Here is a 12,118-nt window from a genome sequence, read left to right on the forward strand (position 1 = left end):
ATTCAGCTTTGACTGACAACTTGTACACTGTTTCGCCTAGCAAAGATTTGAGTAAACCTCCTAAACCTTAACATTAATCCTATATCCCCAAGTTGGTCATAAAGACTCATAGGCAACAGAATTGTCTCTTTCCTTAGCAAGTAACTGAACTGTGATGTGAAATATGATATAAACACTAGCAAGGCAAAGTTCTAAAGAAGTTATGATTTCACGCATTCCTAACATGGAGTACACTGAGGTGAGTGAACAGCATATAAATGCTGTATCAAAAGAGACACAGCTCAACCACACTTTATATATGGTAATGTGAAGATCATTTTTGGGGGAAGGGGAGATTCTGCAAAGGTTAAAAGTTGTGCTGATTGTATGGCTGCTCTGTTGTGTGTCTCGAATGAAGGATGATTCTGAATTCTGACCTTGAAAAGACAGACACAGACAGAATAATAGAAAATGTTAAGCCAAAAGCCCCATGCACTTGTTAGCAGTTAATTAACAAATTGTCAGTGTGACACACCAGCACATTTAGAACTTACTTGTTTCTCTTTATTTTAACAGCTACCTATTCAGTTGTACCTCCTGGTTACAGAACCCAGACAATTTTTTCTGGAGTTTCACTTTATTCATTGTTCTTCTGGGTATCAGTACAGTTCAAGTTATTATCTGCGTTATTCAAATGATTAGTGTGTGTGTTGAAGGCATACGCAGCATTTTTTACTACCCTAAAATGGTAAGTAAATTTACCTATTGTGCATATTTATTACTCAGTAGAACACACTTGCTTTATGTAAAATAAAATTTCTAAATATATATAACTTGGTTAAGTGTATAATTGATTTGTTTGATATAACTTATTTTCAGATTCCACATTATGACTTTTAATTTATTATTTAATGAAAGTTTTATGCCTCCAAAACAAATTTCTTGCAGAGGGGAATGAAACAGGCTGATACAGACATGAATAACTGGGATTCTGCATCTTATTATGTATCAGTAATGTCACACTTCATTATATTACAGCTGCTTGCTGACAGAAAGACAAATTAAACCTATCTCATCTACCTTCTGAGTGCATTCATCATCCTTCTTCCCAGTGACCCCTATTTTTCTGATTCCCCTTTTTACCCCTATAGATTGTCTATCACCCATTCTGGTAGTCCATGCCTTGAGTGTATAACCTCTCTATGAAGACGTACTTTCATATATCCTGAGGAAAAAATGTCATCTGCAGTCTTGTGCATGTGTTCTAGCCTCCCTTCTCTCCCTTTCCTATTCAGGAAAGCCCCCTGACTGATCTCCCTGACATGACCTTGTACACCCATATCATTTCTCACCTGTCTCTTCTGGTCTGCAGTGAGAAGAGTTCTAGCTTGATGTCCCTCTCCTTCTGTGGTCATGTGAACTGCATAGAGAATCAAGATGCGAACTGAGCCAGGTCCAATACAGCAACTGTATCACTTCTTCGGTTCTGCAGTCTATCTCCTGAGGAGACTTCCAAGAATTCTGTTGTCTAGACCTACCATCCTTTCATTCCACCTCTGGTGGTCTGATACAGCTGTGACTAACACCACACATTCTTTTCCTGTACTTTTGCTTTTATTTCCCTTCCCTCCCAATACTTTGCACAGTGTTACTGTGACCTAGGTTCTGTGTTTTGCATATTTCTGCACTGTACCTCAAACTCTTAATTTCAGTCTACTTGGTCAGCCTTTCCAGATCCTTGCTAAGGCTCTTTTTCCCATCCTCCATGCTGTACTGAGGCTGAGGCTGATCCTTCTCTTTTCTGTCAACTATTTCTTAAACAGACGCACTGAAGAATATTGAGCCTAGGCTGACCCTCCAGTAGTCCACTTGTCTACATTGTCCATCTCAATACATTTTGTGTCTAACCATGTGATACATCAATCCAAATGATTCTACCACCAACCCCTCCAGTTATCATAGTAGTCACCTGCATGGAACTGTGCCATAAGCCTAGGTGAAGTCCATATCAACTTTGTCTGTTGGTACGCACCTGTCACATTCTCCCATATCCTGTATAAAAAATACTGTCAGAGTTTGACTAAAAGCTGCAGTTACAGCTAGGTCATCTAGTGCTCTTTGTAATTCCCAGACTGGCACCCCCTCAACCCCCTTAAAAAAAGGTAAATCCCATTGGCAGCTGTAAGTGTAGTATGTTCTTTGCTACAAATGTTACTGCTGCTAACATGGATATCAGTGAATGCATGGAATATAGGCATTCACTTAAGAAGTCACAATATCATCTAGCATCTTATAAGAGTGTCAGGTCTGCACTAACGCCCCATCAGTGACTGCTGCTTGCACCCCCTAACAGCTTATGCCTGGGATAGCCACTCTCTGTTTTTCACCCTAACTATGGCTCTTCTAACAGGTCATTCTGGTTATGAATCCATGTTGATTGTTGTCTTGAAGGATGTTGTCTTCAAGTAATACAGCAATCATTTCTCTCTAGATTTTTCCATGATTTTCTCTGCTATTACCCAAACAAATCTGCAGTTTCCTTGAACTTCCTTTTCCTCCTTGTCCTTAGGCACTTCCACAGTGGCTCATGATCTGTTATAATCTTCCTTCAGGGGATATGGGTGTATAGTGGCCAGATTTTGAGGCCCAGTCGATGCAGCCTTTCTGGTTCATAGGACAATACTAGGCTATTGGCCCGGAGGCCCTTATAAGCGTAACCAAGAATTTTACCCATGTTCCCATAAAGGCAGCACCTGATGTTCTTTGTGTTTCACTGTTGCAGTCATTACTCTTGGGTTATCCTGCTGGCAGGCTACCCTCAGTCGGCCTGAATTCCAAAGTCTAGGTCCGGTGTTGGTTGCTGTCGCCTCTTCCCTGATGTCAGTGTGCCAGGGGTATAAAAGATGCAGCCAACACCATTTTCTTCAGTCTTTCTTGCCGCGCGGTGCCTGAAGCAGAAGCAGTTCGCAAGTGCTGGTCGGCCGACTCCTGAAGTTTTCGTGTTCGAATTTCAGATCCGAAGTCTTCATTTAAAGCTAAGTACCCCGTTGGGGAATACTTTTTTCTTGCTCCAGACCGATGTCAGAAAAAGTTAATAATTGTATTTCTTGTGGGAAGCAAATACCTCATAAGGATTTTCATTCTTACTGTATTCCTTGCCTAGGCCCTGACCACGACGTTGCTTGTTGTCGGTTTTGTGCTAGATTTAACCAGCGCACTATAAAGCGCCAGTACGATTTTGCTTTTCACTATTTTGGTAGAAGATTTAATTACACTATGCCGTCGGATAACCAACCGACTACTGCAATTCACAAGAAATGCAAAGAAAAAGAAAAAGACAGGCATCTGAGGTCTAAAACCGATGACGAGGCTTCTTCTAAGCCAGTCGCCGGTTCGCTGGCTCTCAGTGAGGTGCTTTCGCAGCCCCTGACGCCCGCTACTTTGGAGCCACAGGCTAATACAGACTCCCACGTGGAGTCCCCTAGGCCACTGGAAGCTCAAGGTTTTGGACCTTCGGAAACTATTCCCTCAGATGGGTCTGGAGCTGCTGAGCAGGTATTGGCTTCTGAGGGTGTTTTCAGACCTGCTCAATTGTACATTAAAGTGACACCAGCTACAAGGGCAAAGACTAAAGCATCTTTAAAGACAAAGAAACAAGTGCAACAGCCTCATGGTCAGGCCTCCATGCCCAAAAAACAGATGCTCAAAATGGCCGAAGACTTAATTACTTTGATCAGGGGTTCCCTTCCCCCTCCTAAAAAGAGGCCTAGGCAAGAGGCAGAATATGAATCTTCAGATCAGGTTTCCATTTCTTCAGATTCCTCTACTCATCAGGAATACTCTCTTCCCCCCCAGAGGATTCTGATGCTGAAGAATCTATCCCTTCAGCCTCTCCTCCTGAGGATTACTCTTGGGGAAACCTTGCATACCATGAGGGAACATTTCCACTGTGAGAGCTAAGATTATTCTGAATCTAAGAAAAGGCTCAGGGACCTCCTTTTACTCCCTCAACACAGGCCCCTAGCTATTCCGCCTGTGTTAGATATTGTAGATGATGTATTTTCAGAGTCCCATCTGACTCCTGACTCCTTACCTCCAGCTCCTGTTAAGCCGGACAGGTACTACAGGGTGCCTGACTCTCATAAATTCCTTTTCAAGAACCCTGCTGCTGACCCAGAAACTATTTCTCAGGGTCCCAAAGGGGTCAAGGCATCCACTGCAAAAAAACCTACCACCTCCGACAGGGATTCTAGGGCATTAGACAGATGGGGAAAGAAGATTTACACCTCTGCTACCTTGGCAATAAGGGCTTTAAATTATCAATTTCATATGCTCAAATATCAACAATATATTATGTCACTGCTTAAACAGGAAATGTTGATAAATTCTGAAGGTGCACAAAACAAAGAAATCCAGGATTTATTGCATGCAGCTGAACTAGTTGGAAAGCATACTTTGCAATGTAGTTTTGATTCTTTGGAGGCCTCCTGCAGGGCCGCGGTCACGGGTTCTGTCATTAGGAGGCATGCTTGGTTAAAAGAACAAAATTTACCAGATCATGTTAAAGCAAAATTATTAGATGCTGCATTACAGCATAATACTTTGTTTGGTCTTAAAGCAGAAGAGGTGTTAAAGAAAATGGAGGACAAAGCTAAATCTATGTAAACAGTCAAGGATTTCTTACAGGTACAGCCTCCAAGATTTAGCAGACACTGGCCTACAAAGAATTGGTCCTTTCCAGTGTCAGACAGACCACAAAGGGGCAGATACAGATGCCCAAGAGGCAGATCCCAGCCCCAAGGTTCATACAGATCTAAACAATGGGGTGCTTCTACCTCCAAAAGTGGAGAAGACAAATCACAGCCTTACAGGAAACAGTCCCAATGACGTCCCCCTGCCTGCGCCAAGCAATTATCTTCAGGCAGCACCTTTAGGGGGAAAACTAGCACTTTTTTCTCAAAACTGGCACATCATAACCCAGGACAAATGGGTCTTAGACATAGTGTCACAGGGCTACAAGTTTCACTTTCATACCCTGCCAAGGGCAAACGGTTGGCCAGACCTACCAAAAAACCAATGGGCAGAGGCACAAAAACAAGTCTCATCCCTCATGGACATGAGGGCCATTCAACAAGTACCGGAACAAGAGCAGGGACAAGGATTTTATTCAAGACTGTTCTTGGTACCCAGAAAGGACAAAGCCTGGAGACCAATACTGGACCTATCTATTCTAAACACATATCTGGATATTCCAAAATTCAAAATGTTGACCTTACAGCAGCTTCTGCCCATGCTGGGCAGGAAGGCTTGGCTTGTGACTTTAGACCTAAAAGAGGCATACCTGCATGTCCCAATCAGACAATCATGCAGAAGATACCTCAGATTCATAGCTGGCTCAATGCACTACCAATTCTCTGCACTGCCCTTTGGCTTATCTGCTGCGCGCAGGGTCTTCACAAAGTGCCTGGCACCAGTAATTGCATTTTGTAGACAAAGAGGAATACAAATATATCCTTACTTGGATGACTGCCTCATACAAGCAGAGAACAAGGACATTCTACTACAGCATCTAGCATTTGTAAAGAGATTACTACCATGCCTAGGGTACACAGTCAATGAACAAAAATCAAAACTAATACCCTCTCTAGAGATAATATTCCTGGGTGCAAGCTTAAATACAACTGCCCAGATGGCTTATCTCACGCCAGACAAACAAAGGCAACTGACTACCTATTTCAAACTGTTGGCAACAAAAGCCCAGTTATCTGCAAAAAAAATTCTGCAGGCTTTGGGCTTCATGGCATTCTGCATCCTATTAATTCCATATGCAAGACTGCATATGAGGAAACTTCAATGGTACCTAAAAAGTGTTTGGACTCAGCATTGCCACAGCCTGGAAACAATAATTACTCTCATTCTCTGCCTGCAACAGGAGTTTCAATGGTGGGCAAAGGCCTGTCACCAGAACAAGGGACAGCCATTCACCTTACCCCCAGCCAGGCAGACATTGACAATGGATGCATCAGATTATGCCTGGGGGGCACACATGGCAGGAAGATGTATTCAAGGCACATGGTCCCCCAACCAAATGCATCTACATATCAATCAAAAAGAGATGCTAGCTGTTCAGAATGCTCTGACAGCCCTCAAGGACCTACTTCATCTGGGACAACTACTGATAAAGATGGACAATACCACGGTCATCTGGTATATAAACAAGCAGGGAGGCACTCATTCTTACCCCCTCTGCAGACTAGCCATGACTTTGTGGGACACAGCATTGACTTATCAAGTACATCTGCAGACACAATTCCTGCCAGGAAAGATAAATACTCTGGCAGACGAACTAAGCAGAAACATCATGGATCCCCACAAGTGGAAATTGGATCCACAAATCTTCAAAATGATAACAAGGAAATGGGGATGCCCGGACATAGACCTATTTGCCTCTCCTCACAACTGCCAACTAAAGAGATTCTGCACAAGGACTTATCACAGACAAGCATGGAAAATGGATGCCCTATCTTTCAGCTGGAAACACTTAACAGTATATGCCTTTCCTCCACTGTCTCTCCTCCCCAAAGTACTCCTAAAGGTCAGACAAGAGAAGCCAAAAATGATACTGATTGCCCCAGACTGGCCCTACCAGTACTGGTATCCAATCCTAAGGAACTTGTCTCAATGCCCAGCCTGGACCTTACCTCAGATATCTCACCTACTGTCCCAACAAAACAATCAGATCCTGCACAGCCAAGTCAAGACCTTAAATCTGGCAGCATGGCTGATAATGTAGTCATACAAAACACACCTCTCACTAAAGCGGTGATGGATGTCATTTTGGAGGCCAGGAGGCCTAGTACTAGAAAATCTTATGCTGGAAAATGGAAGAGATTCTGTGCCTGGAACCGGGCACAAGGAATTAACACAGCAGTACCAAATATTCCTCAGATTTTACAATACTTAACTGAGATGCTGGACAAAGGCCTATCCTTTTCATCAATTAAAATTCATGCCGCTGCCATTTTGGCCCATTACAATACAGAGCCACCAATCTTTTCTCATCCCTTGTTAAGGCAATACCTCAGAGGAGCCAAAAATTTAAGGCCTCCAAGGAGATCACCAATACCTGCATGGGGCCTCAATTATGTTTTGGAAAAACTCACTCTGCCCCCTTTTGAGCCAGCCGCTACAGCTGACATAAAGTTTTTATCTTGGAAAACAGCTCTGCTCCTGGCAATAACCTCTGCAAGATGAGTCTCATAGCTACAGGTACTCATGGCTGTGGAACCTTTTATCATTTTTTATCCAGTCAGGGTTTCTCTGAGAACAAACCTGACATTTATGCCTAAGGTAGTGTCCAGTGTGGCCCTTAACCAAACTATTAATTTGCCTGCTTTTTATCCAAAACCACAGAATAAGGGGGAGAGAATTCTGCATTCTTTGGACATACACAGACAGCTACGCTTCTACTTGAACAGAACCAAAGCTTTCAGAAAGACTGAGCAACTACTAGTGGCATATGCTGTAGGATCACAAGGAAAGGCTATCTCAAAGCAGACCATATCAAAGTGGATAGGCCACTGCATTCATTTCTGCTATTCTCAACATGGCAAGCCAGTGCCTGAGGGCATTAGGCCGCATTCTACCAGAGCAGCAGCCACTTCAGCAGCCTTCCTCAGGGGAGTACCAACCAAAGACATTTTAGAGGCTGCTACCTGGAGTTCAGTGCACACCTTTACAAAGCACTATCACTTACCACTCTACTCTAAATCCAGGGCAGGCTTTGCCACTGCAGTTCTGCAGGGCCTCATAGCCGCTCCTAATGCTATTAAGCTCCAGCCTACCAACCATAGCTTTGGGATTCAACCCAAGAGTAATGACTGCAACAGTGAAACACGAAGAACATAGTACAGTTGTGTACACTTACCATAAATGTAGATGTTCCAGTGTATTCACTGTTGCAGTCCAGGTTACCCTCCCACCATCCCCCATCTCTTTTTGCTGGAACTTAGCTGCACTTCTCTAATCTATACAACCTATGTGGTGTATTTGCTTGTAGATGAAGGTGTTATATATTTTGATGCATGCATATTTTATGGGCATATTTTTAGCCTTCACTTTTTGGGGGCACCTGACATCTGGGGCAAGAAAAAACAAAGAAAATGGCGTTGGCTGCATCTTTTATACCCCTGGTGCACTGACGTCAGGGAAGAGGCAACAACAACTGACACCAGACATAGTCTTTGGAATTCAGGCCGACTGAGGGTAGCCTGCTAGCAGGATAACCCAAGAGTAATGACTGCAACAGTGAATACACTCGAACATCTACATTTATGGCAAGTGTACACAACTGTACTTTTTCCCTATCCAGCAGGGTCACAGGTGGGATCCCAGGGGTATATTTTCTGTTTCTCATTGAGTCATCCAGGTTCCTCTTAAAGAGGGCTAGTGAAATACTCTACTTGACATGGAGAGGGAGTCTAGGGAGTCTATTCCACAGATGGGGGAGTCTTTGGGACACAAATCTATCCTGCCAACATGTTCTATTAATGTCACAGTCCAGGTTTAGGTCTTGCATGAGGGTTACAAGAATGGAGTTTGACTTACGGTTATTCAGCAACTCCATCAAGGCTGAGTCTGAGATGGTCTTTTATGCCAGACACAAGTCACTTCTGAGCAGTCTGTATGAGACTGAGTAGAGGGACAGGGCTTTTAGCCTATCTGATTAGGATAGTTGTTTAAGACCCTGGATTTTCATGGTCAGGAACCTCTGTGATCTCGCCAACTGCTGCATGTGCTTGGCAAGGTACATGCCAAAGGGGGCATTGTACTCAATAATGGGTCTGATAAGGGAGGAGTACATGGATGTTATGCCTTCCTTGTTCCTGGATGAAATACCCTTACTTATGAGGTGGGCCATGTAGAAAGCCTTCCATACAACAGAGGCAACGTGGTGGTCAAAAGTCAAGTTACTATCAACTTGGGTGCCTAATTCCCTCATGACTGATTGCATGCTTAGAACGTTATTATTATTGTGTTAATTAGCGGGGACACCATTATCCCCAAAGGCGATACTGATGCATTTCTTGGCTTTCAGTTTGAGGCCATGCTATTGGCACCAGTCATTAGTTTGGGTAAGGCCCTCTTGGAGGATGTTCACATCACTGGGGGAATTTATAACAGTGCCCAGCTTGCAGTCATCTGCAAACCTGGTCAGCCACAGACCACTGGTTTGGGCTTGCACCTTAGAAAAGTATATCCAAAACAGTAGAGGCCCCAAGACCGATCCTTGAGGTATGCCACTTGTTACAGGTCTACTGCTAGAGGTGGCTTCCCCTATTTTGACTGAGTGGGCTCTATCAGTGAGACAGTTAGCTACCCATCTGGTAACATATGGGTTGATGGCTAGCTGGGAGAGTTTATCTATTATGCTCGAGTGGGGAACAGTGTCAAAAGGCTTTGGCTAGCTCAAGGTAGGCAGTGTGTACTGTCTTCCCTTCAACCATGGCTTTGGTGACTGTTTTGAAGAAGGAAACCAAGTTTAACAACCATGATCTCCACTTGACAAAGCCAAACTGTGTGGGATCAAGCATTTAGGGGTTGCCAATGTCCTTGTTTATAAGGTCCATGATAATGCGTTCCATGGCCTTACAAATCAGGCTAGTTAGAGCCTGATGAGTCTATAATTGCCTGGGTCCGTGGACGCTCCACCTTTGTGCAGAGGGATGACAGTGGCTGTCCTCCATTCTGCTGAGATGAAGCCAGTACATAGACTTTGGTTGAATAGGGTGCCTAGTGGTGCTGAGATCTCTTGCCTGAGTTCATGTAGGACACAGCTAGGGATGTTGTCATGTCCCATGGAGGCTGGATTTTTTGCCTTTGAGAGGGCATTAATGACCTGCTCCCTGGTGATGAGGGGAGGGGATCAGGTGCTGGGGATGTCCTGGTTTACTGGTGGAGGGGACAGGGGGTGAAGTTTTCATTGAACTTGTCTGCCAGAAGGTTGGCTATATATGTGGCATTTGTGTATGTAGTATTCTTGACCACCGATAAGAGCAGATTTGGGAGTTACTTTTGAGATTGCAGACTTATGTGAAGAAGGCCTTTTGATTGTCCTTAGTGGATGTAGTCAGTTTGGACTCAAAGTTAGCCTTAGAGGATTTCACCAGTGACCTTACTTGCTTGTTCAGACAAAGGAGATATTGCTTCCAGCTTGGCACCTGCTCCTTCTTGGTCCTGGACAGCAATTTTTTCCTTTTATTATAGAGTCTGTTTATTGCTGCTGTCCACCAGACAGGTTTACCCTTCTTTGAGGAAGATGATTTGGTCCTGTCAGGTATTGCTGAGTCCATGCAGCTATGTAAGTGCTCATATCATTTTTTGGTTTACGCCTGGACATTAGTGCTTGTTCCAGCTGAAGGGATGGTGGCTGGGACGCTTCTTATACCTGCTCTTAGGAGGTTGTAGTCAGCTTTGGAAAATTTTTTTTGCTTGACTCTGGCAAGGGAGGGGGTCAGGGGAGATGGTGGTTCTAGGCTTAGAGAAACCAGTTTCCAATCACCCTCAACCTTGTCTCTCCTGGTGTCTGTGCAGTTCATGCCCCACTCTGCCAAACCTACCTCTCAGTATGACATCTCTTTGCTTTCCTTCATAAAGACTGAAGCATTGACTCAGCACCTCTGCTTTCTCCAAATCTTTTTCTAAACACCTTTATTTAATTAGCACTTAATTCATAGGCGTACATACATTAGTAGAAAAGAAAGCAAACCATATTAATTTTTTTTCATTTACATATATTATACAATACATATATGTTTTCATTTTTTACAACTCTCACTTACTCCATTACATAATTTGCTTAATTCCTGTCTTCCTTAAAATGCCGCTCCTCTTTCTGAAGATTGTTTTGCATGTAATCTTCCCACAAGTTCCATTTATATTTATGTAATTTGCTCCTTCCCTTTTCTAAAGATCCCATTTCCAGTTCTTGTATCTGTGTTACAGTATTCCATTCTACAAACACAGCTGAAATAGATTTTGATTTCCATTTTCTGCAACTGTTTTTTGGAAGCAAATAGAATTAAACTTAATAAGGCCGTACCATATCTAGACAATTCAAATCCTGTGAACCAACTCAAAAGAATAATTTCCTTAGTTACAGCCATTTAGTCCCTGATAATTTCTGACAGAGTATTCTGCAGTGAACTTTTAAAATCTGCCAGCTGATTACACAAGCAAAAAACATGTTCCCAGTTACCTCCTTCTTCCCATTCATACCTCCAACATTTGATATCTACTTGTAGTATAAAAATGCCTATGAAAACACCTCTAAGAAAAACTCCTAAACCTTCTGGACTTTGTTGCATACTTGAGAGCCATACATATGTCCTGCCATTGTTCCCTTGTAAATTACTTTTCCAGTGTCTCTTCCCAATCGTTTCTAACATCCTCTGGTTAATTCTTATATATATCATGTGATAATTTTATATGCCCTATTAATTATCCACTTTTCACAGCAGCTTCTGTTCTACATTGAACTAAAAACTGTATCCGAGCAGGTATTCCACTTAGGGCTTGCCTATCACTTTCTCCTTGCCTATAATCTAATATAAGTGCCTGGTAGAGAAGGCAGTTTCTAACTTGCAGTCCAAACATTTTCTTCTTCTTGGCCTCGTTCTACTCTATTACCTTCCTTCTCTAGTTATTTGTTACCAATATCTTGACTCCTTTGCTAGTTTTCTCCAGTAAATTTCAGCCCCCTCTTGCCTATTTTCTGTACCCCTACTTGCAATCATCCCTATTGGCAAAATTTTCTTTTTCCATTTCCTTGTCAGCTCAGTTCTTAGGATATTTTCTGCAACATTTTGAATATAATATTCTCTATGGTTGTTGTCATTCTCCTCAAGGATCTGTCTCCAAAATCCCACTCTGTCCTTGAACTCTTCTTTGCTTCATTATCATCCCTTTCAACTGTGAATTATAAACGTATGCTTGTGTTATATGTAAGAGCCTTAACTGATTAGATGTAAAATATCTCTACAAGTCAGATAATCCTAACCCACCTCATTTTTTTGGGGAAGATCAGCTTATCCCTCTTAACTCATGCTATCTTCCCCTCCAAGATAAATTCCTTCATCTC

General features: G+C 42.8%; 1 protein-coding gene across 2 annotated transcripts in view; it reads left to right on the top strand.

Annotated features, from left to right (window-relative positions):
• LOC122801095 (glutathione hydrolase-like YwrD proenzyme) overlaps window positions 1–12,118 on the top strand; it is a 1,228,450-nt gene that overhangs the window by 1,198,432 nt on the left and 17,900 nt on the right. The window contains exon 14 of one of the 2 annotated variants that reach the window (XM_044070614.1): window positions 556–727. The exons of the other annotated variant lie outside the window; for it this stretch is intronic. Coding sequence (XP_043926549.1) covers window positions 556–727 — 172 coding nt within the window. The remainder of the gene's footprint in view (window positions 1–555; window positions 728–12,118) is intronic. 2 annotated transcript variants of the gene reach the window in all.

Source organism: Protopterus annectens, chromosome 4.part1 (assembly GCF_019279795.1).
Source record: "Protopterus annectens isolate FY-2018-M chromosome 4.part1, PAN1.0, whole genome shotgun sequence".
Classification (NCBI taxonomy): Eukaryota; Metazoa; Chordata; order Ceratodontiformes; family Protopteridae; genus Protopterus; species Protopterus annectens.